Source organism: Taeniopygia guttata, chromosome 2, assembly GCF_048771995.1.
Source record: "Taeniopygia guttata chromosome 2, bTaeGut7.mat, whole genome shotgun sequence".
Classification (NCBI taxonomy): domain Eukaryota; kingdom Metazoa; phylum Chordata; class Aves; order Passeriformes; family Estrildidae; genus Taeniopygia; species Taeniopygia guttata.
In genome coordinates this window covers 29,044,261-29,071,325 of record NC_133026.1, presented here as the reverse complement: position 1 = coordinate 29,071,325, position 27,065 = coordinate 29,044,261, and the positions used below count along the sequence as shown (strand labels likewise).

General features: G+C 38.1%; 1 protein-coding gene across 5 annotated transcripts in view; it reads left to right on the top strand.

Moving 5' to 3' along the window:
- Window positions 1-1,824: 1,824 nt before the first annotated feature.
- The window catches only part of AGMO (alkylglycerol monooxygenase), a 185,292-nt gene continuing 160,051 nt past the window's right edge, over window positions 1,825-27,065 (top strand). For 2 of the 5 annotated variants that reach the window (XR_012054533.1, XR_012054534.1), the window contains exons 1-3: window positions 1,825-2,184; window positions 8,640-8,770; window positions 21,596-21,747. Coding sequence is in view for 3 of the 5 variants with exons in the window: in XM_072925563.1 (XP_072781664.1) it covers window positions 2,056-2,184; window positions 8,640-8,770; window positions 21,596-21,747 (412 nt within the window). In the remaining 2 variants the exon portion in view is untranslated. The remainder of the gene's footprint in view (window positions 2,185-8,639; window positions 8,771-21,595; window positions 21,748-27,065) is intronic. The other 3 variants (XM_072925563.1, XM_030264752.4, XM_030264751.4) reach the window with 3 other exon arrangements.

Here is a 27,065-nt window from a genome sequence, read left to right as displayed (position 1 = left end):
CGAAGCTGGAAAACACAACCCATTATTTTCCCCTGTGAAGCATGATCAAACCAAATTTCAATCCTTCCTGTTTGAAAACAAGAGCTTAATACAGTCATACTGGGGTGACAATGTACAATAACATGGAGGTCCAAAATAATCTTTAAGAAAGTAGAAAGTCCTAAAAACTTGATGGACTGTCTTCTTTCCCAGAATGGTGTGATGCGATGTAGTGGTTCTATACTTAAACATATCTCACCTTGAGTGGCCATGGGCTCCCTTGCCCGGCTAAGCATTCTCACTGCAGAATGGTCCCCAGTTCACTGATAACAATTTTTGTGGGATTAAGTGTAGGCCATTTTACTCTGAAAGCTGATGATGGAGCAAGATGAGCATCCGCACAAGACCAAGGAAGGGCTCTGGGTGAGATGGTGAGGCTGAGTTAAAGGAGCTTGAATGTGAGACTAATGTCACAGAATTACTGAGCCTAATCTAAATGAACAAGAAAATGTTTTCTGTCATTGTCTGCCATGAAGATCTAGGCAGAATGTTGTTGATTTGTGTGATTTTGAATAAATTTGGAATTTTTATTTAAATTGACTCAGATTTTAGAAGTTAACAACTACATTTTTATAATAATTTCAGATTACCATAAATCACCAATGAAGTTGAGAACACTAGGATGCAATTTTAAAGCATTTAAATAAATAAATAGCATTTATATATTATATTAAATAAATAAATTTAAAGCATTTAAATAAACAAATTTTTAACTTATAATATTAGTATAAACTATACATATTAATAGAGTGCCCAACTCTTATTTTATCATCAATGCCCTTTTACAATACTTCTTTGTTCAGCTAAAGGTAGAATGTTTCATTGGTATTTCCAGTAATTTCCTGACAGCCATTTGCTACAGTAGTATTATTCAAACTGCAGAATATTGTTTAAGTTGACCTTCCATGCTGTTGTTTAAAAGCAATTCATTTAATACAAACATCACATATGTGTAATACTTCTGTTTTTTAAATGTCAGTTCATTTGCATAGAACTTTTCCTAAACAGAAACTTCAGCTGAAATTACCCAGCATAGTTTCCTTCCAAAACTCAAGGCTGATGCAAAGTAAATTTTTTTAAAATGACTGTCAGAATTTAAATGGTGGTAAAATCTTTTACAGCAGGATTTGCAGTTCATTTCTTCTGTAAAGACTGTCAGTGGAACTGCACATTTGAGATGAAGATATTGTTGAGACATTGTGTTATTTTTGGCTAATCTATTTCATCAGAAATCTTATTTGTACTAACACCAAATATCAAGCATGATTGACATTTGACATGCTCCTGAGCTTCAGACCGAAGGTCTTGACTGCACAAAGCCTGCCCTTACTTGCATTTCTAAAAGTAATTTTCCACAAAGATCTGGCATATATCTCTTTTCACCATTTCTACTTCCTTAGTTTTCATTCCTTCATAATTGAAAGCATAATAGATGTCTTCCAGAGGTTACCTTCAATGCAGTGATGTTAACTGAAGCTATACAAAATTGGACCAGTGATAAGCCCTATTAAAAAAAGAAAAGCTTTTAATGGGAAGAATGTTGGACTAACCCATACAGCCGAACCCATACAGGAGTCAGCGAGCACACCTTCGCTTGTTTCTCAAAACCCTCAACATTTTATTTTTATGGAACTCCAAACCTGAGCAACAATTTCTATTTTTATGTGGAAATATGTCTAAACTTGAGAAAGGGTGACTTGAGCTCTGCAGATTTTTGAGGTTCTGAGATTGTTGAGGGCGAGAAAGGACCTGGGGTGCACGAGAGCTTTCTCCCAGCTTCCAGAGGTGGGCCAGACAGTGATGACACATGCAAAAAAAAAAAAAAAAAAAAAAGGCCCCAAACCCAAGCAAACCTCCAAAACAGCACGATGCCGGGGAAGCAGGAATGGGGAGCTTTCTCCAAGGAACAGAAGATCCCTCGGGCCCACGGGGTGCTGCGGCGAGGCCGCGGCGGGGCGGCGCTGGGGGCGGGGGTGGCGCAGCCCGGGAGCGGAGCGGGCGCAGCGCGGCCCGGCCATGGGCGCTGAGGCGGGCGGCCCGCGGGACCCCGCGGCGGGCCAGCAGCTCCGCGCCCTCTTCTACGCGCTGGCACCCGCAGAGAGCTCCTTCCGCACGGTGGAGGAGGTGCCCGACTACGTAGAGAAGGTGAGAGTCCCCTCCTTTCCCACCCTGGCTGCATCCCTCGCCCTTCCCTTCGCCCACCTGCGCCTGTTTCCGAAAGCCACGGGCGGCTCGCAGAAACCGTGTCCGCGAAAGGGCCCCTCAGTTACGATAAAACCGCCTTTCTCTCATGGGCTTTCTGCCTGTAAGCTGCCAGTGTAACCCTCTGTTTTCATGTATTTAAATGATGATTTCTCCTGGTACCAAGAGCAGGAGTTTTCAGAGAAGCACCCCGATATCTGAGGCTTGATGCTAACATTATATCCAGCAGCACGGATAAGATGAACAGTGACAGCAAACTGAACTGAGGAAACAAGTATGATAATGTGTTTGGCTTTTATGGTTCTTAAAGCAAGCAAAAAGTCAAGTCTCTCTTGCCCTTAAGTCACGCTCAGTCAAAGACAGAAAAATAAAAGGTTTCTAATTAAAATAAAAAATAAAGATCTTTTAAGAGAATTTAGAACAAATATTTGTGTTGGGACGGTGCTGTGTCCTAAATATCCAAGGCAAGGGTACAGAGGTCGTGGGTGAGAACTCCCTTGTCAGCAGGCAGCAGCGTATCCTTCCCTCCCATCCCTCCCTGCCAGTTTATTCACTTCCAAGAAGATACCTTTGCTCCCTTCTGTCCTACCTATTGCTCATATCTTGATTGTCAGCTCCTTCTGAACCCAGATCGATGTCAGCTGTTCACAGAGACAGCACATAAACACTATTTTGCCCTTGTCAAAGTAAATTCAGCCCAGCTTCAATAAAGAGCTGCACTTTTTATGTGGGTTTTGGTAGTTCTGAGTAGCTCCTCTGCCAGGTATACCTTGGACTGCTGTGCAGCAGCTGCTGGCAGACTGCAGTGGGGGTGTCATGGGCTGTGCAGAGCAGTGCAGCGCCGTCAGCAGCTTTCTGGGAGTTGTAGTATACAGCAGTCCTTCACTGAGGGATGTTATCAGCAAAAGTAAACCCTTTTGTGTAAGGTAAGCAGAAAGTTGCTGCAAGCCCAACCAGTGTGTGCAGTGTCTGGTCAATGGACTGCTGTCCTCAGAGGTGTTTTGCAGCTAAGCTATAGGGCCATGATTAAGGAGGATCGATGGTTTTGCCTAGTCAGCTGATCTCTCCCTCCAGCTCTCTCTACTGTCTCAGTCCCTTTTACTATTCCCACATTTCCAATGGAGTATCGTTCACTTTCTTGCCGGCAATATACCTTAAAATCCTTGGGCTTTCTTCTCTTATGTGCAATATTCAGGTCAGACATCAGCCAAACCTGGAATTTCTTTTACTAGACACACAGTGGTATATCTGTGAAAGGATTCTTAATACATTGAATTATGAAAGCGCCTGCAGGCTTCTGCTGTTGTAGAGCAGTGTTGTGATAAGCTCATAAAGGAATATTTCTCACCAAAAAAAAAAAAAAAACAGCATTAAAAAAAGGTTTCCCATTACTGTTATGCTTTTCTTAAATTCCTATCTTAGGTTATCTGTGCTAGATTTCCTTCTTGACAGTGCATTTGTTGCTAGAACAGGTCTTTTGATGCTTGTCTTGGTGGGCATATAAAAGTATTTTTGTGGCATAACTGTTTTAACTCTTTGGCTTTGGCCTGAGCTTAGGCAGAGCTCATCCATCTTCTTCTGGCCTTGTTTATGGGCAGATGGCAGCTGCCTACAGTCCCTCTCCAGCTGCTGTTCTTGACTGTTTAGGGAGAAATTACACGAGAAGTATATGCATTGGATTCATCAGCAACAGATTTAACAGTGACCTGATTGGCCTTTCAAGGAGGTTTTGGGAGTGCTAACTCCTTTAGTTGGTACAGACACAGAAGTGGATATATGAACTCAATTCAACACAAAACAAAAAAAAATTCTACTGTAGAGCTGGTAACAAATGAAGGCCTCAGCTCAAATAATTCACTCTAAAAGACAACAATATTGATGTGTGTGTGAAACAAACTACTGATTACATTAGTGTCTCTAAATGGTGTGGGATTTTTTCTTTTCTTTTTTTTTTTTCTGAGACACTAGTGTAATTTGCATCTCAGATCTATGGTCTCTTGCGTATCAAATGGATGAAAGTATTTCTAGGACATTAGATGACATGGCTACAGCTGTGGGGATAGGCACCTTCCAACATGACAGGTGGCAGAACCTCCAAATTTACCCAAATATTCATGGGTTTAGCAATCTGCAAAATTGAGCTAGTTGGTTACAAAATACAGGAGTGGCCCCTTTGAGTTAGAGTCACCTGTGCTGTTACATCTGGGTAGGAAATGACAGCAGGGGGTGAAGCAGCTCTGGTTCTGAGAACAGAATAGTTAGCTTAACTTGTGTAGTGTACTTTCTGTCCCTGGTTACATTGCTTCCATTTTCAGAAGCAATGGTCCTTGCACTACTGCTTTGCATGTTGGCAGAGCTGTTTGTAGAGGCCTCAAGTCCTGTTTGAAGTATAGGCTGATCAGCTGCTACCAGTGACAAGCAGCAAAGCTCTGCAGCAGCGCCCAGGGAAAAGTCACCCTTTCAACAAATCTCCAGAATTCTGGGAAAAGGGGTGTTCATCATAGAATTTATTTTTATAAAACTTTTTGTCATGTAGAATTCAAATCCCTTAATTTTTAATTTTTCTGTATTTCTGGGAAGTACGTCAATTTTCTTTCTCCCAGACAGGAGGTACTGATGCTTGCCCATTTGTTTTAAGAGCATCCTCTCTTCTATGCGTGTAAGATTAGGCTCTGCATGCTCTGTTGGTTGGTTTTTGGTTGTGGTTTTTTTTTTTTTTTTTGGGTTTTTTTTTTAATTTCTCTCACAATCTACAGATGGGTAGGTGGAATGATTCTTCTGTTTTGCCAAATGTAGTTTTCATGAACCATAAATTTGCTTTGTACCTTGCTATGGTCTGAAATTATCACTTCTGCTCTGTAAAGATTGCCATGAGTCAGACTTCTGAAGAGACAGTCCTTCTGCTGAGAACTCCAAAATGAATGCTTTAATATAATCACTGTTTTCCTTTTTGATTTACTCTCTTGAAAGCCTAAAGAATAAGTTCATATTTAAACTCAATTCACATTTTAGAATTTGCCTCCACATAATGAGGCATAGAACCTTCATATTTAGTTTTACTTGAAAGTTGGGATTCTTAAGTTATAAAGGTCTGGGACTTTAAGGAAACAAAAACTGTTTCAAGAATTGCAGTAAAACTGTGAGTATATGCATTTCAACCTAGAATATTATTCTTTGCAACAGTATAATGTGGAAACTGATTTTAAATGGTCCTTTGCATTCTGTAGAGTTGATTACTTAAAATGGAACCCTCTTACACAGTACTCAGAGTAAGGCTTTCATGTTATGGATCAGTTATTCAGCTAAACCACAAGCTCATGCAAATCTCCATTGAGTATTTCTGCTGTTGGGTGAAGAGAAAAAACCTGGAAACAGAGAGAGAGTAAAACATTTATGGACCAGAAGATATCAAAAGGATCTGTCTTATGTTACTGACCTGTGATGGCAACAGTGGCTATTTCTTAACTTTGTGCCCTTTTATTTTTAGAGACAACCCTTGAAAGCAGTTGTAGAGATAGCCATCCTCCTTAAATGTCTTCATTGTCCTTTTAACTTAAAAAAAAAAAAGAAAAAACAGGAAAAAATAAAATTAGTGGTTAGGCTAGTGAGATTATTTTCTCTTTGTCTCCTTCTTTTCTGAATTATTTGCATTCTTCTGTTGAGTTACATCTCATCCTTACGCTGTGGGCAGTTTGGGTCAGGGAATGCCTTTTCATTCTCCATGAAAATAGCTGTCATAGTTATATCATAGTTATGTCATAAATAATACATCCTAGCCTAGATGAAGTTGATGCCATTGATCTACTTTTGGACCAAGCTTAATGAAGATATGTGAGAGAGATGTAGTAATTTCTTAGATAGTAAGGGGTATGCCATAAATCTTTTCTTTTATAATCTCTTTGATGAGCAGGAGGTTAAGGATGTCTGAATGTTTCTTTAGCCTCCTTGCTATGACACTCCCCTTTTGTGAGTCAAAAAGTTGTGCCAACTGCTTGGCTGTTTCACAGCTTCACAGTGGGAGGAAAATGTTTAATGAAATCAAGAAGACAGAAATTATAATAGTGTACATTAATATAAAGTCAAGTATTTCAACTGTTTCGGAGGTTGCTAGCTAAAATGAATCATCACATGGAATACAGACATTGTACATTTCCTATTAACTTTTTATTTCATGAATAAAGCACTTCACTTTCTCTGGTCTGAGCCCATTCAATTTGCTCTGCAGCTTCTGCTGTTCCATACCTTAAAAATCCTTATAGTCTGTGCTAGAACTGCCTTTTAATATTGTCATAAAGTGTTTTGTAGTTTTTTGTATTAAACCTCTCTTTTCTCTGCTGCAGTGTACAGCTATGGTCATCAACCTTTGTTTGCTAATATTTGATTATATCAGTTAGGAAAAGTACATTAAAAGTCTTATCTACTTAGAAATCAAATAGATATAGAGAGCAAAACAAGGAGTATTTGTTTTTTTCTAGTATGTTTCATTGGTTCCAAATGGAAGGTTTTAGGGTTTCCTTTTCCTTTTATTATTCTCTTTTATAATATATTTTATTATTATATTATTTCTTACTTATGCCAAATATTGAAAGATTTGCCACATTGGTTTTCTTGGGTGCTCTTTAGGCATTTTGGCCTTTACAGGTCTTCCCTTTCTTTCTAGTTTTTTATATCATCAGTTGGTGCCTATCAGAAACAGGCTTTTAGATGCCTAAAATGCTGTTACAGAGTAAGCTAGGCACCTAAATTAAAAAGTGTCATGTTGGTATTAAGCTCTGTCCATCTGTTATTGTAACCTAACCCTATGCTGCTGAAGTTTATGAACTTTCACATTTTCTAGACGTTATAAATCTCTTGCTGTTTGCGTGGTTTGAATCATCCAGTTCTTCCTGGAGTGAGCAATCTGGTCTGTATCCATCTTAGTCTCTTTATTGTTCCAGCCTAGTAGGAATTCCCAGATCATATCTCACTTGGCAACAAAAATGAGCGCCCTCCAAAATGCAATGGTATTTGCAGAGACAACATGCTTCTATTAAAGTGTTGTATGGGCAGGAGCAGCCTCTGTTCTACAGCAGTGCCGTTTGGAGGGTTCCAGGCAGTGAAGCTGTAGGTGTTTGCAGGCCATTTGAAGGGAGGAGAAGCAGCAGAAAACTTACAGGGCAAGTATGTGTGGTGCATCCCAAAGTGGTGCAGAACTGGTCTTGTATTTCTTTTGCCCTGCAAAACATGGTGGGAATTTTATGCCTTCATATAACTAAAAAGCAGTTGTCTAAATGTCGCAAAGGTCACCTGAAAGTTTTCTTCAGAGCAGGGGAGGTTGTTGAAGGAACATTTGCTTGCACAGAGATCTGATAACTCCTTCCCATTTTCCTTGCCACAGACCTTCTAGATTTTGGTGGTGATGGCTAAAACACTGCTTCTGCCTCATTCTTTCTGCATGTGAAGTGCAAGGACTATTAGTCCAGTGTTAGTAAAAAAAAAAAAAAAATGCTCTATGACTTGCTGTTACTCAAGCCTTTTTCTTGTTGCCTCAGATGATAAAAATTTGAGAACAGGTCTGTCAGTCCTCACCAGTTACACACTTCACTAATGAGTGCTGTTGCTGTGCATTTTCAGCTTGCTAGTTGATCAGGGATAGAAGATGGACAGTGAGAATTGAATCCCAGACTAAAGCAATGTTGTGAGTGAGAAATTTTTCAGTCTTTCTCATCATTATACTTTTTGGCAGAAAGGCAGAGCACTATTTTGCAGTCATTATAATCCCAAAGAAAGAGGGGAACATTGTATCATTGTTACTTGGTCTGGGAAGAGAAGAGAGTCTTGCCCAAATTGGGACAGGCTGCATAGTTACTGGGTTCACTGATGAAAGCACATACAGAACTGTTGTCTGCCGTGAAAAGCATGGCAATAGAAATGCCAAGTAGAAAGAAACTCACTTTATTATATCTTTCAGGTAATAATGTTGGATGCCAAATTCAGTGGCTGAAAACTGTAAAAAAACTTCATACAATATCAAATCCAAACCAGATTCTGTTCTAGTTTGTGGTTGGAGGAGTCTCCACAAATATTGGTGCTCTCACTGATTTACTTAAATGTGAGAAATATTAGTTTGGAAAGACTTTTACATTTTGTTCTGATAATGTTTGAGTTTATGTGCAGAATATACAAAAGAAAACACTGTGGGAGGAGGTTATTGCAATAGATTTATGCTGGTGTTTTGGATTTAATGGTAGCCTTGGTTGTTCTGATTTTTAAGAACCATGTTATGAGTTTTATTACAGGAGTAGCTACTAAAGTGACTGCCAATCTGAGAAGCATCTCACAGCATTAAGTGCTGTTAGGAAAAGTGTATCTAAACTTATTTTGTTGTGTTTTTTTTTTTTTTTTCAAACTATTTTTAGAGTATCCCATTCTTCATTACTTTTATTGGGCTGGAGTTTGCTGTCAGCTGGATTCAGAAGCGTAAGCTGCCAGGTCGGATCAATGATGGCATAAGTTCTCTTTCCTTAGGTATCCTGTCCCGACTACCAGAGTGAGTATATGAATACAATCTTGAGATCGTTTGGGTTTTAATCACTAAGAAGGAAGAAAATATAATTATGTATTGAAATTGTTATTGCTAATCCAAAATGATTAAACAAGGCATCTGGACCTTTCTTTATGCAATTAAATTTTAGTGACGTATAAAATCTTTCTAACCTGAAAGGCTAAATATGATTCTTACAGGGTGTTGTCCAGCTCCACATTACCAATTAATCATCAATTATATTAATCTGTATTGGACCTTGCCATCACCTTTTACTGTTTCTGGGACTTCACCTGAGTTTACTATATCTTATGTTAGACTAGATTTTAGAATCTGTTTGTTTTGTTTGGTTTTTTTTTCATTAAAATACAAAAAGATAACAAAATAAAACTAACAAACCAAGTCTCTTGTTTTTGTTAGCCTTTAAAAATAAAACTGGATGCATATAATCACATCAATAGAACTGTGAATATGCATGTGATCCAAAGTGCTTTGAAAACAGTCATAATGTTACCCTTGACTTCAATGGATTTTAATTCCTGAGATAATTGTTGCAAACATGATCATATAATTCACTCTCCAATGTAGAGGCCATGAGATTTACCTGAATTAGTTTGGTGAGCATAGTTGTATTTTAATGAAATAGCCACTGTGGATTAACTGTGAATCCCAGTGAAAAAAATCCAGCAAATGATTTTTATAAATTTCTCTAAGTGTTTTCCAGAAATTTGAGTTACTTGTAAGTAATATCATGTTTTAGATATGCCTTTGCATGATATGAGCTTCCAGATGATAGATTTTATCGCATATTTTCTTTTCAAATGGGGTTACATTTCTATTCCCTATGTATGAATTTGCAGGTGAACATCAAATTGTATATAATCTCTTCTTTAAAGGAAGAAAAGTTTCTATTATTTAACTTTTACTATATGGTGTATTTGCAAGCCTTTCAGTTATTCCCCCAGCTTTTTTTCAGAATCCTCTGCAGTTTTTCAGCCTTCTTAGTGTTGATGTCTCAAGTGCACTCCATATTTCAGAAATTACTACATCAGTGCCAAATAATGAAGTCATTTGTTCTCTATTTCTACTTGTTGTTCCTCCCTTTATATATCCCAGATCCTTTGAGCCATCTTTCATCCCTGAATACTTTCTTGGATTCTGTGGCTTACATTCCCCATTCATAGGCAATACGTTCTTATATTTGGCCACATAGAAATAGATGGATTGTACATTTGGTCCTCCTGAAGTAGCCTGAATCCATGAAAAATTGTCTTTGTTACCTAGAGGTCTCTGGTTTATGTCACTGCAAATTTTACTAGAAATCTTTACTTTCCATCCAGATTCTTGATCAAATACATTAGCAGTGCACAGCAACAATAACAAAAAATTATCCTTTCTGGCTAGTAGAACGCATTTTGTGAAATGTCTAAATCACCCTCTTTGTAATCTATTGATCATTTGTCATTTGGGTGATTTTTTTAAACTTTCTAATCAATACAATCTTTGGCAAGGTCCATTAGGTACAGACAGTTTCTGATTGATTGTATTAATTATCAGTAGTAGATACGCCTAATGAAACCTTTTAAAGACACCCTGCAAAACTCTTCAAATATCTGAAAATGAGGGGCGTGAGCTTTCAGTATGAGAAATACTCAATCATATGTCTTCAAACACAGTTATGTCTAAGTTGAGAATTTAATGAAGTTATTTTTACAGCTAGTGTACCTATATTCAAATGATTTTTAATGAATTGTGAGCATGATCTTGAAGGAGCAACATTAAACCTTTCAATATGTTTTATGAATTAATTAATATTTATCAAAAAATGAGATTTGTGTGCAGCAACACACAACCCTGATAATGGGTTACTGTAGTCTGCATGAAGCCAATACTGAAATAGATCCAATGCCACTTCTTCAACTTACCCCAGATTTTTTAAACTTGACAGGCATACCATGCTGAATATTTACCTTTATTCATCTGAAATATTCAAAAGTTAAACAAAGGGCCTGAGATACGTGTAAAATAAGTATGAATGGTTTCGCAAGTCCTTTTGGCTCTACTTTAATACTGAAACAATTGAGATACACTCATTCCTGGAAGAAATGCTTGCTAAGAAAACTAGTGTTGTGTGTGTGGAATGCAGCTTTGCAAGGTGCTGAGTACTTTTATTATTTTGGCACTCAGTCCTTTGCTGCAGAATTTGGCTTGCGGGCTGTGCAGTTTTCTTTTGCAAGATTGTTTCAACTGAGTGAACCAAATGATCCTTAAGGACTCAAAAGTCTGCAGGGGTCAGGCAAATCTCCAAGATCAGCACACCTATTTATTGTTACACCAGCACAAAAAGTCTCTTCCAGTTTGCTTGTGCAGCTCTCATGACTGGAAATACCAGACCCTCCTCAGCAGTTCTTTCCAAAGAAAAGTCCTGTAATACTTTTAGCTTTTTGGCTGAATGTGAAAGAAGCAGGGAAAATACAAACTTCCTAAATTATTTAATCTCATGTTAATATCGCAGTTCTAATGGTGACTGCTTAGTGTAACACCTCTTTTATAAGTAAGAGGAGTTGTGAATAACAGACTGGCTACAAAAAAGAAAAAAAGAACACTTTATCCTTCTGTCTTTTGCTTCCATGGTGTGAAAGAACTGGGTCAGACCAAAAAAGGGGGAAAAATAGCACAGGCAAAAATCTGTTGCTAAGATTTTCACTTCAGTCTGTCCCTTTCAGGAAGAAAAAAGGTAGGGAAAGTTGACAGAAACTGCTAAAACAATATTTCAGCAGAGCCCACAGCATCAGGGGAAATAGTAGTGCAAATCATTAACAGCTGAAGGTTAGATTAACACACCATTGATTGTATCCTCTCCCAGGGACTAATTTTCATTTTCTCAACTAGCAGCAATGGTTTGCCACTTCCTTAAAAAAATCTGTGGTTGGGTCTAAAATGGTGGCTTCAGTCTATTAGTTAAAATGAAGCTTCCAATGTGTCATTGCAAAGAGGTCTTTACATTTAATGAAAAAATTAGGAGTCACTAACCATACTCAGCCTCTAAGTATTTTTTTCCATTTCACAGTCTGTATAACAGAACTATTGCATGTCTTGAGAGCAAACAGTATTTATTTAGTGTTTCATACTTAAACTTTCTGTTGAGAAAGTACAAGTCATATATTGTTGATACTTATATGCCAAATGTTAAAAATGTAGGTGCAAGAGAAAAAGTCTAATCAGACAAGGCAATTGTTATCAGGCTTATTAGACTCAACAGCATGCAGTAAGTTGAATGGTTTGTGCATACATATCATCTCTTGTAAAGTAGCCCATACATTTCTTAAATATAATTTTCTCTGCATTAATACATACTATGCATTCCTCTGCATGTATAAATACTAAGTGTTGTATGGAATGAAAATTTATTTGGGAGAAACTTGTATTACTATGTTTACTCCCAAGATCCTAAATGTTAGTAAAAAAATTCTGAGAACTTTTATTCTAAATAAATAAATAAATAACGTTTCTAGCTAACCATTGCCAAGAGACTTTAAATGCTGCTTTAAAAATATTCTCCCGAGAGAGAGTTTATTTTGGGTATGAATATCCATTTTACAAGGATGTGCATTATTTCATATTGACCCATTTCTTCTTTTAAAGCAGCAGAACATAAATCAAATCAAAAAGTGTTTGGGGGGTAACTGAGGTACGTATGTTTTCAAACTAGTTGGGAAAGTATTTGTTCTTTATGGTCATGCTCAATTGCAAATTTTTAGTGTTCTGCTCTGCAACATAGTTGTAGAGTGTATAAGTGCATATGTGTATAATGTCTGATATAGTTTGGTCAGTCAAGTCTGCAATGAACTTCTCCATTTCTAAAGAGAATATTGTAGTCTGTATACATTATTTACCTTGATTTTTGAATCAGAGGACGTTGGAATTCTCTGAGTTGTTGAACATGAGAATGGCATGAGTAAATGCTTTTTCATTAGGTCATGCTAGTAAGTATCTTAAGATATCTACACATTAGGAATAATTAAATCAAAGGAGTACAAATCCTGTTTCTGTTGTAGACCAGTGTTTCGGTTTTGTGCATCATCTGGATTTTAAATAATCTTCTTTTCAGAAGCTGGATTGAAGAGGCAGTTTCATGTACATTTCAGGCCAGCAATACTCCCAAATGAAGCATCTTTGATTGACTGATACTTTTCGTTGCTCATTCCTCCCTCTGTGCCTTCAACCCTCTTTGGCCAGCATCAGCATTTGTGTTCCCCTGTGGTGAAGTGGCTTGGGAAGCAGGTTCAGTACCTCCCCATCACATTAACCTGCATCAATTCTTACTATGTCTGTGCACAATCTTGTGCTGGAACAATAAATGGGATTGGAAAAGAGCAAGCCAGGGTTATAGGACAAGAAACACTCAATGCTTTTGTAGCATTACTGAGTTATCTGCTCTATAACATATATAAAATTGCAATCTGAAACCAAAGGTTTTCAGTCTTTAAGAGTAAAAAAATGCAGAGCTGATTAGAATACACTCGCTTCAAGTTGGTGCAAGTTATTCACAACCTTTTGGAGTTAGGAGTGTCTTGACAGAAGAGAAAAAAGTTGCCTGCATGGATTTAACCATTTGAAGTATGTGCTAGTTTCCTGAAGTATCTATTAGATACATCATTTGTGACTATAGATAATTATAATCTCATAAATTACTGATTATGTTTCTTAGAAGCAAATTCGATACATGCAGTTTCTCGTAAATTATATTTTTACTTCAAGACTTATTAGGTACATTTTTACTTCACATCTGTTTGACTAAGACTTTGGACAGATGTTTGTTTAGCGCATGGTCAGATGTGTTGCTTCTGGTCCAGCTGCCCCCTTAGATCTGCCAACTTAACTGCACATTTAATTGCTCCCAAACCTGGTCCTGACAAAGCGATCTCACTAAAAGCAGAAACAAAAGCCTCCGAAGAACTATAAAAGAGGTGTTTAAGCTCAGCTGCACTCATTTTGACAGAGCCAGGTCAGGGAGCAGCTATGCATGCAATTATGGTGGCAGGTCTGAGGACTGGTAACCACCACACCTGGGGCAGTGATGAGTAGATGGGGCCAAACTGGAAAGGTAGTCACTTAACCTGGTTAAATGGGAAGTGAAGCTGCTGTGCCATGCCATGCCCTTAAACCAACTTAACTTCTGGCTACTGCACTTCTGCCTTTCTTGTACTCACTTATGTAGTCCTCTCTCTCTCTTGTGTTGGTACAGGTGCTCATCTGATCCCAAGTGGAGTTATTTTAGTTCACTCTCTGAGCAAAATGGTATTTGCTTTAGGCAGAGAGACAAGGAACTTGTCTGGGAATGAAAAAGGGGCAGCCAAGAGCTGTCAGGCTTTAGGTTCAGTCTCCACAGAACCTGCAGTCACAATCATGCCTGCAGCAGCTAGTTATGGCAGTTTAAGGCACTATCAATAGATGTGTCATAAAAATATAATTTTTAATAAGTAACATGCCTGAAAAGACAGAATCTACTCACCTACCTATTCATCCCACTCTCCAAGTAACACTAGGTAGTTACATATTTCACCAGAGCACCCTCATGGCTTCACTCTCCCATATACACTGTTGATTGTTCCCACATTTTGCCAAAGGTCACAGCCCTCACAGCTCTGTCAAAGGAACAGGTTTTGAATTAACTCACTAATCTTCTGTAGGTAAAGTAGTCAGAGTAAGATAAACAATTTCAGTAAGGGAGTAGTGCTATGCAGCAGGATCTGATAGGATTTTCAGAACATAAGCCTGATTCTGGAAGGGGATTTTCAAAATCAGTTAAATTAAACTCATGGCAGTGACTGTCTTACCTGAATGGTTTTTGTTTAATCTAACTAGATTGTTGTTTTTGCTTTTTTTTTTTTTTTAATCTGGTCTGCATTGATGAACCAATTGGGACTAAGTTAGTAAATCAGTTACTTCTGTGTGGATTGATTATCTTGTGTTCTTACTGTATCACTTTAACACAGTTTATAATTTTGGCGTAAATCATGCCATGTCTTCCAGTAAGCCCAAATCCAGCTGCGCCCAGTAAAGATGCTAGCGCTTCCTACCTGCTCGCTCATGCTCATCCCTACCTCCCTAATCCCCTTTTACCATCTGCACCCTTAAGGCATATCAGCAGCCTTGTCTGTAGAGGTTTAAACTGTAGAATTTTGGTACTCTTGTTCCATTTGCTTGAAGCAGGCTGGAGAGCACGAGTGGGCATTGCTGCGGCAGAGCACAGGAATATCAGTGAGACAGTGCTACTTTTTAGTGATGACTAAGGAAAGATCTGAGCCAGAATTTGAATTTCTGGAGTTTCTAATGAAATTACTTATAGGCTACCTTGCATTACAAGGAAGGCTTTGGGAGAGCTTGGATGTTCTCAAACTAATTGACTGAAACAACTGGTAGTCTCTATGTTCTGTAATGTTCTGCAGATTGCTGTATTTAACACAAACATATTAGGGATCCAATTACTCTTTTAGGTTGTAACCTCTTAAACATAATGCATATTTTCTACATCCTTAATATTGTGTCATGGTCTTTTTCTGTACAGTGGGCTTGGTGATTGCCCATTCCTAATGTCAGAGCCCAGCTTTACACTTGCCGTATTTTTAGAAGCAAAGAGAAGCTGTCAGGGTACATTTTCAAATATACTTGTGCTCTTCTGTCAAGGTACTGTAAACTGAATTTACACTTATTGAAAATACGGTATTAAGCTCAGTAGTCTCTGTAGCTCACAAAATATACTGGTTTCTCAAATCCATTAAATGTTGTTCAGATTTTTTATTCCATGCTTTTTGCATTTTTGTTAGGCTAAATAGTGTCATTTTCACACATTTTGAAAAAAACTTGAAGAAATTGCTTCTGCATAGAGTATCCTTCTGACTGAAGGACATCTCTGCTAAACAATGAACTAATCTTAAATCAGGACTCCACTAGATGGAGCACAGGGGTAGCATTTTTAGAGCTGGCCAATCTTGTTTCTTGGGTCAACACTTAAAAATTAGGAAAATTGGGGAAAGTGTCTCTTAATGATTTTGTAAACCATTGTTACAGATCTGAAAAGAATAGACTTTCACCACTGTGTATCATGGACAAAAACAAACTATCTTTTTAAAACATTAAGAAATATGACCAAAGGAGTTTAACATAAAATCTCATGTAAATATTTTTCCTTATTTCATCATTTGATGTGCTATGATGTTTCACTGAAACTATTTCAATGTATTTTTATAGACCATAGGAACTCTTACTAGTTCCTTTGGTTTTTCTGAATCTACCTAGAACAATCTGAATTGAATAGAGTACCCTTTTCTCATTGCTTGTTTATATGTGACCTTTGAGACTATTATAGGCTTGTTCCCAGCTCAAACTATAATGCAAATTTGCTCATTTCAGTGGAACAACCAAGTAGGACAGATCAAAATCAGACCCTCAGCTGCAAAAAGGTCCTATTCAAGCATTTGTATTGAAGTCATGTCATATTTGTACAAATATTGAAAAATCAGGAGCAAAAATTGCCTTGTAGGAGATGACATTGTAGAATATTCCAGTCTGGTGTATCCTGAAGATACTGGAATATAATTTACTGCCCGCGGTGCTGGGCAGGTATAAATAGGTATAAAAAAAAAAAGGAACTTTCATTTTCATAAAAGAAGGGGAATAAGCTACAGTGCCAGCAGCTCAGTTGTACTGAAGGTTTTAAACTAAACTTTTTAGTCTTTTAAAGATAACATGTAATTAAACGTATCTGAAGACCTTTCATAAACTTAGGGCATAATGAGTTACTACTGTGGATTATATCACTGAAGGCAGTAGAACTTCTCATGAAAATATCTCTGCTGTATTTTTTACTGATATAACTGGAAAATTACTTATTTGTGAGCAAAGATAAACAAGTGACTTGAATTATGTAGCAAGACTAGAAAAGTGTAGCACTGTTGCTATTTTTCTTCCAACACCTCTTGTTTCATGTTTCATGCCACCCACTACTGTAAATTAATATTAATGTCATAACTTAGAGAATAAAAAATGAAGTGCAACAGGAACAGGTTTGGTGAATAAAAGGGCAACTCTGTCAGGCAAAATATTGTGCAATAATGTGTAAAATACAACTAGTACGAATACCTGGGTCATCTCCCTTTTACTTCAATTTCAATTTGATATTTTCCTTTGTCCTTGAGGAAAACTGGAAGTTTGTATTGTTTAGGCTAAAATACTGGAAAAGAAAGCCATACTGAGGAAGAGGAGAGTCTTTGATTCAGCTTTTGTGTCTGGTGGGAGCATTTTCTCAAAATGTAGGTGCTATTTCCTGTAATCAAGGGTTTTCCAGAGCCTGATAATAATTTCCCAGCTGTATCATTTTGGTGAATTATTCTTTAGCCTTGGGTTTTGCATATTAAGAATGGGAGAGGAGATCATATTCATCTTGATGATAGAAAACAGGGAATAGAACTCCCACAACTCCCTCTCCCTTTCCTTCCACCTTGTGGAAAGTTTGGCTTTGTGCTAAAGCGTGAAAAAAGCCTTGACTGCAGTGTGTCAGGCATATTTCAGCTCGATTTGTGTCAACCCTAATAAGTCAGCTGACAAGGTAATAAACTGGGTGTCTGTTCAAGACCTGGCACCTGTACAGGAAATAAAAGGGGATTTCAGTTGCAGCAGATTTGCTTTGTTTTACAAATGAATCTTTTCTCAAGGCTCCTCTACCTCCTTCCCCCTTCTTCTCTTTACTGAAATCACGTTATCAAAATGTTTATTTCAATTGTGGCTGGAGCCAGTGTTTTATATGGAAAAGAAACCCCTATGAGTCTCCTTGGAAATAGAAATCCTTATGATTTCCATTCTGAAATAAAATCTTACAGAGAATTTAATTATTCATGTGTCCTGCTGTTACATAAATGGTCTGAATAACTTTGAATTATTAGAAACTGCCTTTGTTCAGCATTTTGAAACTTTACATTTATATAGTTTAAATCAGGCTAGGAAAACAGAATTTATTTAACCCAGGGAAACTGTAGTAGTAAGATCTCACTATTTTTAATGATAATATAACCTTGTGACCAGGGCGTCTTAACATGCTTCCCTCTGTGCCTGACCTCCAAGGATGCAAGTCTGTTACAGCCCTTGAGAGCACAGCTTTTGTAGGTCCAGCTGTAGGGTTGTGTTTTTAGCTCAGGGGCACCAGGTCAGTTCCCAGTGTGATGTGAGGTGGTGACTGTGATAGTGGTGAGAGCTGAGGCAGTTTCTTTGGACTATTCACTTTTGGTACACAGATCTTCCTCCATGCTCGGAAAGGAGACAACAGTTCCTGTCTCTGACCTTTTCATTTTTGGTGACTGTCCTGGGCACCATGGAAGGAGTGTCCTAAAGATGTGGTTTCAGACTCTATGACTGGAGGAAGCAAAACAGGACCTTGTATTCTTTGAAATGGGCAGCTGCCTTTTCTTACAATTGAATTTCTTCTACTTTTTCCCTCCTTCATTATCCCATAGGGATCTAGAATAAGTAGATCTTCATTTCCACATGGAGAGTTCATCTCCCAGAATTTCCTTCTTGGTCTTTTTTAATTAGAGGAAGTGATAATCTGACCCAGTGGAAGGGGGAAATGGTTTATTAAAAACAAATATTATTGCCATTAATTAAAGTACGTACGATCTTTAGAAACAAGGAGACAAGAACTCTCAAGGTCATAACAGTTGCCTAAGTGTGCTTTGCACATCATAAGAAAATTTTCAGCAGCGATGTTCAAAATCCAAAAAGATAAACCTATGTAATGTATATAATAAAGTTTTCTATACAGTCTGTCTGTTTTAGGATTTATTGTTCTTTATGCAGAGGATTGGACTAGATGACAAAAGCCTTACCTATCCACTTCTATTACATTTATGGTTACAACATTTAAATGAGGAAATAAAGTTTTCTTAAGTTCTCCTAGTATTTTCAAGAAGTGAAAAAGGAACTTGAGGGGGGAAAAAGGGGGGAATATAAACCTTTAAAACTCCAAGTGAACTTTAGGAATTGTAATTGAATGCAAGCTCTGGTCTTTCCTATCACACTGTAAATTAAAAAAAATATACTTATTTAAGCAACGCTTCTTTCTCCAGCACTGCCTAGTAATATGATGGATTACTCTAAATTAATTACAGTAATCAGCTAACGTTATGTGCTGTAGAGTTGTGATTCAAGCATGAAGGAAAGAACGTAGAGCAAATTGCATGTATGAAAAATGTGTTGCAGGGTTAGCTCAAGGTTTACACCTTGGCCTCAGCCTGTGGAAAAAAAAAAAAGAACTTGAGGGTGAAATACTGAAAACTGATCAAAAATGAAGGAAATGTTCCAGGTCACATATCTTTGGATGTACTGCAAAGGCATTATATGTTAATAAAAGCAGAAGAATAAAGTAAGAAAACAGTACCTAATAATAACTGATACTGTATGTTGCAAGAGGTGTTTTAAATTTCCTGGTCATTGAAAAGATGTTAAGAAATGCCCATTTCTTTGTGTTTGAATACTATCAGCTCCCTTCTGACCTGTTGTGAAATAGATTGAGAATTTATACTGAACTTTACAAATTCCTCATGAGGTGAATAGCAAAAATCTGCTTGGATACATATAACCTTCTTTAAAAATATTTATAGAACACAGCTCTTATGAAAATTAAACATGTTCCAGGTGTGTATGGTGCACCTTCTGGACATAGCCAAGTTGTTTTTTAAGTGGTAGATACACCTGTCCTTGCTAGTCAAGAGAAATTCTTCATGGTCAAGCTGCTAAAATAAAATTAAATTTCATAGGGTTTGTTGTGTCTTGGTTTCATTCAAGAGAAAAAATTGTATCATTATAGTAAAGCTGGGTATGATTTGTAGGTAGGATGTGCACCTGGCTGTGGAAAAAATATTAGTTCTTTTCTTCTGAGCAACAACTACTTGCAGTGCTTCAGCTCTCAGGATAAAATGGTGGATGTGATACTATTATGCTTGCAGGCTTATTGGGAGGTTGGGATTTTCAGATGACTTTTTTCTTCATTACTAGTGAAACTAGCACCACAGAAACTCATGGTATTTTGTTCTAGCTTTATTCAAAATACTTATGGGAAGAGGTGCAAATGCCATGAGTATAAAAGCTCTGAGTAAAGAGGATAAAGCAAAAAGATGGAGTTCAGCTATAGCACAGGGGATGGCTTGTAAGCTGAAACAGCCATGTTTACTGAGCTTCCCTTCTGTTTCAGTGCAGCTGCCCAAAAGGACAGGGCATGGCCAGACTGTTTTCAGGGATGTTTTCCAGATGTGTGAAAAAAGTCTTTAAAGGGGGAGGAATATATATCCTTTTTTTAGTTTTGCAGATTCTCGTATTTTTCTGGCCATGCTGTCAAAAATATCAAACTATATCAAACTATATAAATAATAATCTAGCTGAAGAAAAAACTAGGCAAAAAAAGGGAGGGTATTGAAAGAAATACCTCAGAAATGGTACTGAGGCAAGAATGAGCAGATGTGACAGAGATGCACAGGGGATGTCTCAGCTGATTTCAATGTAAGGTGAAGTTCTAGATGAGACTAAAGTGAAATAGAGAAGTTGGTCTGTCTTTTGGATGAGATTTTGCATGGCTGAAACACGTATGTGCAGTTTGTTGCCACTTCTATTTAAGTAGTGTCTTGAGGTGTGCTATCTGCAGTGTTCTTTGGAAGCTCCCTGGATTTTTATCCCAGAGTCTTTCTTCAACTGTGAAAATGTTTTATAGATTTTTAAAATCTTGCACAATGTTGTACAAAATTGTGGCTGATAATTCTTCTACCGCCCCACCACAGAATAGCAGCAGCATAACATCTGAGAAACACATTTTTTGTGTGTGATTATCTTATTTCTTACTCTTAGGCCCTAAACTGAGGTGAATGTCACCCATTGATATATAAAAAAGGGATATTTGTGACTTTTCTATCTTTCCCCTACTTCTCTTTTTTTTTTTGTTTGCTGCTTTTCAGAGGCCAATTTAATTCAGTTCACCACTGTGTCACTACATTTTCAGCAACCCAACAAAGGAGAGTAGTAGGAGACGATATGAGGAATCTGCTACAAATCCTGCTATGGACTGGTTTCTTCTAGAAAATTGCCAGTTTAAATATATATCCATCTGCATCTGAGTCACCATTTCATAGCTACCAAAGCCAATTGTCACCTGGGCCATCCCAGTACCTACAGCCTCTCACCATTCAAACCTGGGTTTAATGCTTCCTGATTCACCCAAAATCTCACCCAGCAAAATCAAAGTAATTAAGTAATTTTTTTGGAGGTAGCTCAGGGCCCCAGTTGGTGAAATCAGGTAGTAGGGTTCCGAGAGGAGGGTGTGACCATGGCAAGCCAAATTTGTATTAATCTGAGCAGCTGTGGAGAGTTACTACTAGGTTTGGCCTGCCCATTCCAGAGCTGCTTTCTCTCTCCTTCTCCTGGTCTCAGTGCTGAGCGTGTGTTAGGCCAGGAACAGCTATCCTGTCCCTATATGGGTTTCTTCCAGTTTTGGGAAAACAGGAACACCATAACACCTGCAGAGCACATGAGTGCTTCAGCCTTTGAGTGTACCTAATGCCACAACATAGGTGATGAGTAGGTGGGAATTAGTTTTTGAAACCTTGCAGACTAAGCAAAGGTTCTACTGAAGTCAATAGTAGTGTTATTTGACAGAGGTTGAAGAGCTTGGAGACTGGTTTTATGTGTTGTAAAAAGATTTCCAGCTGGTAAATTGTAAATATATAAAAGGTTCTGAAATGAAAACTGACAGAATAACTGATAAAAATTTCTGGATCTCTATTTCAGTATTTTATTCAGAAGTATTGAGTTAATTAGTTACATATACGTATGGAATAACTACAGACTCTTTGAACTGCCCTGGGACTCACCATGGACATGGTATTTGACACTTCTGGGAGTGGACTTTGCATACTACTGCTTTCATCGCATGAGCCATGGTAAGACTTTACAAGTTTTTTGTGTTTGAATATGCAAAATACTTTCGTTTTTAATAAAGTGAGGTATTCATTTTTGTTTCTATAGTTGATCTACTCTAAGCATATACAGCTGCTTTTCTTTCCAAGGGTTAGCAAAGACGCCTTTAGCATGGAAAACAGTTAATGCATCAGTCTATACAGTAAACATGCTTTTGTGGAAGGAAGGAGTATCATTTGGAAAGCAGTTCAACAGAGAAAGCGAAGCATCATGAAAAAAAAGTAAGGGAAAAAATAGTAAATACATAAAAATTTGGGTTCAATATCCCTATATATCTGTATGAAAAAGCCAGCAAAGTGCAGATATTATTTCAAAAGGATCTGATGGATGTACAAACTAGAGAGCAGTAAAAAGCAAGGTGGCCAAAATAATGGAGCCTGTGTAAATAATATTAGCCATTTCTGTACATATATGTGTATCTCATTACATATTTTGGTTCCATAGTGAAAACAAACATCATCTCTAGCCTTTTATATCCTGAAAATTTATGTGAAAATGCAATAACGCTTTCTATCAATCCTAGTTCTGGGCCTGACCTAGAGTCTGTAGCAATGAAATAAAAATCTTTTTGTTTTTTAAGAGGCTTTGGACTGGGCTTCTCAAAGCCAAGTGCCCACAGCTTGCAGAAGCTGTGGGATTTAGTAATGATACTTTATGTAATTTGCTTTCAGAAAGGGAAAATGCTCTGCTCTGCTGCCAGTAGTCAGTGGAATATATGGAATAGGTAAGAAGGGAGCCTGAGCTGCTGCGAGGAGTGGGAGAGAGGAAGGGTCCCTCCCAGGTGGGGATGGCAGGCGGGTGTGAGAACAATGCAGGGTGGGTGTAAAGGGATAACAATGGTGGGGGGACGGGGCGGGAGGTGAGGAAGCAGGGGGAGCTGGAACAATGTGTCGAGGGGGACATCACGGCTGGGAGCTGGGAGCCCTGCGTGGGTGTACAGAGACTGGGAATACACTTCACAAACAATGACATTAACAGTGCTGGCAGGGCTGCAGCCTCAGGCTAATAACTGCACAAGAGCGGGAGGCTATTCCTGTGCTTTAAAATAAAAATAATTACCTTCAAGTGTTAGAAAATCACTAGCTTGGCTGAGCTTTCTCTGGAGTCAGTGGTAAAATTCCCACTGGCAGAGAAGGGAACAGGGCCATCTCTGCACTCTCTAAAGCAATGGATATATTTCTGTTCCTGCAGCAACTTTGCATTTATTCTTCTCTGTTTTTGTTTTTGATTGAATACTTTGGAATTAATGTCAATAGATGTTTTAGAAAGAAAAACAAGCCAATTCTATGTGTAATGGAGTTGAAGAAACTTATAAGAAAATGCTTCTCTTCTCTTAGGAAGGTCAGTGCTGAGCTATTCTATAAATGTTAATTTTCTCTTCTTCAGGTTGTTTGCTGTTAGATCTGTGCTACGTAGCAGGGAACTGATGAAGCATTGTAGAAAATCAGTCTTAAGTGGAGATTTTTGTTTAACCAACACTCTTCTCTGGTCACACAATGATGAAATCTGTAGCATGGCAACACAGCTGTGAAAGTCAGCTGCATTGGAAGTTGCTGAGGAAATTCAGGGAGATGGTTTTAAAAAGTCAGGAAAAATATCTTTGCAAATTCAGAAGAAAGGACACTGGAAAAGTTGCTGGTACAAGCAGACAAAAGACACCTTTGCACTAGAAAGTGACAGGGCCTGGTGATTCAGGCTTGGATCCTACAGCAAAGTTAAAAATTAATAGCACATGTATATCCCAGGAAGTTCAAGCTGTGTGGGCTAGCCCTAATTGTTTCAAACTGAAAAACTAAAATTCAGATACATTTTTGAGTTGTTTCTTAGAACTTGATACAATTTTGATACTAGGAATTATCATCATAATGTAGCTTTTCCCGTCTGCAAGCAATAATTTAGTAACTCAACCCCTTGACATTTTTATTACCTTATTTCATGTTGTCCACAGATAACTAAATTTTTCATTCTAGTATTTAATAAATTGTCTTGAATCACTACAGGTTTTAAAGTTTCTTCTGTGGTAGAAACTGTACTTTGCAATATAAAATTTTTACCCAGCATTTGAGGAGATATTTTTTCCTCTTCACTATATGCATGTAATAGCTATTATCCTAAACTGAAGTTATACAGCAACAAAAGGAAGTATTTTTAGGTGTGATCTCATTTTGCAAAGGATAGAGTTATTCTAAGTATGTACTTGTATTTTCCATTGTTTGCAGTAGCCACTGAAAGGTTAGAAAATAAAATGCTTCACCACTTAATCCAGCATTCTTCTGGGTCTGATCCAAAAGCCATGGCAGGCAATGGGTCTACTTAGACACCACTCTTTCTTATGGCATTTTAACGAATTTATAAATCCATGTTACTTTTCCCTTTGTTTCAGTAAAAACACCCATTATGGCTGTACTACTAAAAAAAGTATGCTATAAAATCACAGGTTTTCCGTGAAAACATTTTTTTAGAAAAGGATATGTGTGGGTTTGAAGGATTTTTACCAGGTATTTACATCTAGCATATATGGATTAGTCCTCAAGTTTCCTCTCCAGGTGCAGAGACCTTGTGGAGTTAGTCCTGCTAGTCGTGGGGATTTGGCAGTCCCAGAGCAGCACTGAGCTGCAGCACACCCTCCCCGTGCCCTGGCCTCACGGATACTCCTGTTGCAGACAAATAACAACGGCAGTAAGGAATTTGGAAGCTCTGTAAACTGATTCCTTCAACAGCCACACCTTTTAATCATGGGGGAAATCTAGAAAATTCCAGATCCATGCAAAAACACTGGTGCTAGTGCAGAGCCCAGGTCCTGGCTGCAGGTGTCTGATGCCCAGCTCTGGTATGGAGGGCTTTACTGGATCCAGGGCCACCCCTGGCCTGAACAGGTCCCTTGGCAACAGCTGTGTGCTCAATCCTGTGCTCTAGTGGGGGTTGCAAGGCTCTGGTGCTCTGTAACAGAGTAGTTTTTAATCTACACTTCCCTGAGGATCGCATCCTGCAGAACAGAGTGTGTTTCTGTCAGCTGAGGGAATCTCCTCTCCTCTGTCAGGCCCTGGAAGAAGCTGTCTCTTCTTAACAGCAGCTTCCAACACCTCTTCTTTTGTTCTCCTTTACTGCTGGGGAATTTCCATTGCTTCAGCGTCCCTCCCCTCAGACAACCTGGGAGAAGCGCGTTTCCTTCGGCAGGGCCAACCTCCACAGCAGCTGCATTGTTCTGCCTGGGCCCCGCTGGCCGGTGTCAGCCGTTCGCCCCATTGTCCGCTGGTGGCTTCCAGCCACCCTGCGGGATACGTGACACGGTCCCTGTCAGCGAAGGGCTGAGCCAATATGAGCTGATGGTTTGAGTTACATCTGAGGTCATAAAATAGACCTCAACTGATGAGTATATCCTCAGCAGATTCCCCAGCTGCTACATAAAATTTCAAGTTAATGGTGTGTCTCTTAATAATTCTGAATTTATTTATAGTGGATGAGAAATGAGCCTTCTACACCAGGTGTATTGTAGAGCAATAGAGTCCAAGCTTCTCAGTTTCTCCCACCCCACAAGACTGACCTTTTGGCCAAGGCCAGCTTCTGAAGGGTCAGAGGACAAAGAAACAAACCCTGAAAACTAATGTCGGCATTGTCCTTCATAAGACCATGCCTCAGACTGTGGCAAAATGTCTCAGCTGAGGATGTTGAGAAACTTCTAAGACTTCAAATAATTGGAAGTTTTGTGAACTTTTCAACTCCTGTTTTAAAGAACTTCTTTTAGAAGGGTGTTTCTCTTAGCCGTGACTTAAATTGCTTCTGCCTCTTCTCCCTGTGAGCATCTTTTGTTACAGTTCCTTCAGCAGCAGAACTGACTTCAGAAGTTTTTGGCTGCTCTTTCCTACACCATGCTGCAGTTCACAACCCACTCAGTTCTGAAAAAAATATCATGTATGGAGACTGTGTGCATAAGATCACTGAAATAAACCATGTTAAAAAACAAGGTTGTGTTGCATTTCTTTCTTAACAATTCAACTCAGTAGTCATAGGGTCAGCTTAGCCTTGGAGCAGGACATAAGCCAGATGTGCTAGCTGAGAATCTATGGGATTAAGTGGAGACTTGAGAGAGAGCAGACAATTTTCTGAGTCGGTAGTGCACAGGCAGGTAACTCATTGTTTTATAAGGAGCCAGACTGGATAAATTGGCACAGGTAGTGTCTCAAGATTGATGCAGTTAAAATCACTGGAATGTACAACAGTAAAGTCCATTCCTGTTCTTTCTGATAATTACATATGTATTGTGTAGTAATATTAATCCTAATGTGTTACTGGATACCAATGCAATACGGTGTGTGTTTTTACATGAGGAGATGAATTTAACCTCATTAGAAGAAAATGCAGCTCAGAGGCTCAAAGTCTCTTCATCATCTATATTTACTGATAATTTTTGGAGGGTGTACTGAAATCATATGATTGTACTGTCTTTATTTATCTGATCCATTCCTGCCTTTGAAGTGCCCCTATCATCTGCATTTTATAATGTACTTGTCTGAACTCAGTATATTAACATGGACTTATGTAGATATTGTATTAACAATTGATATTATATTGAAGTAATTTTTTATTTACGGGGTTTTGAATTTATGGGAAGTTCATTATAATAACATGACATCTGACTTTTCTTACAAGATTTGCTTTTCAGGAAAATCTGTATTCCCCTAGTAATACAGCAAATTATAATGCTCTTTTACATGCCAAGGGGAGACAGGGTTGAGTGGTGGTGGTATTTTTAGGCTTATTTTTACCTGTGGGAAATTAATGTTGTTTACCTGACTAGAAATTCAGTACCATATTGATTATCCAAAATGAAACAAATTTGATTTCACCCCAGTGAAAGACAGAAAATGTTGGGAGCTGTCAAGTGACTGGATGAGGCTCTGTTCTTTTTCTTGTCACAGCTTGTGTTGATTGCAAAGGGAATTGATACACAGTCATTAAGAGAAAAATATTCTCTTCTTGTAAATGGTACAGAAAACATTTTTTTTCTGTTGTGTCAGTTGTTTTTTTCTTATTGTTTAAACAGGCTTATGAGAGCAGAATATTAAAATGCTGTCCTTACTAGCCTCACAAAATTAGCAAAAGCAATAGCTGGTTGTCATATTTTCTATTCCATCTTCTGATTGATTCTAGTCTTAATACCTGCAGACAATACAATATGAATTAAGATAAGTGCATGGTTCAGGTGATTATGACTCATTCATTGTTATTCAAGTTGACTGTAAATAAAGTACGTAATTATTTAATTTCTATATATTTGTTT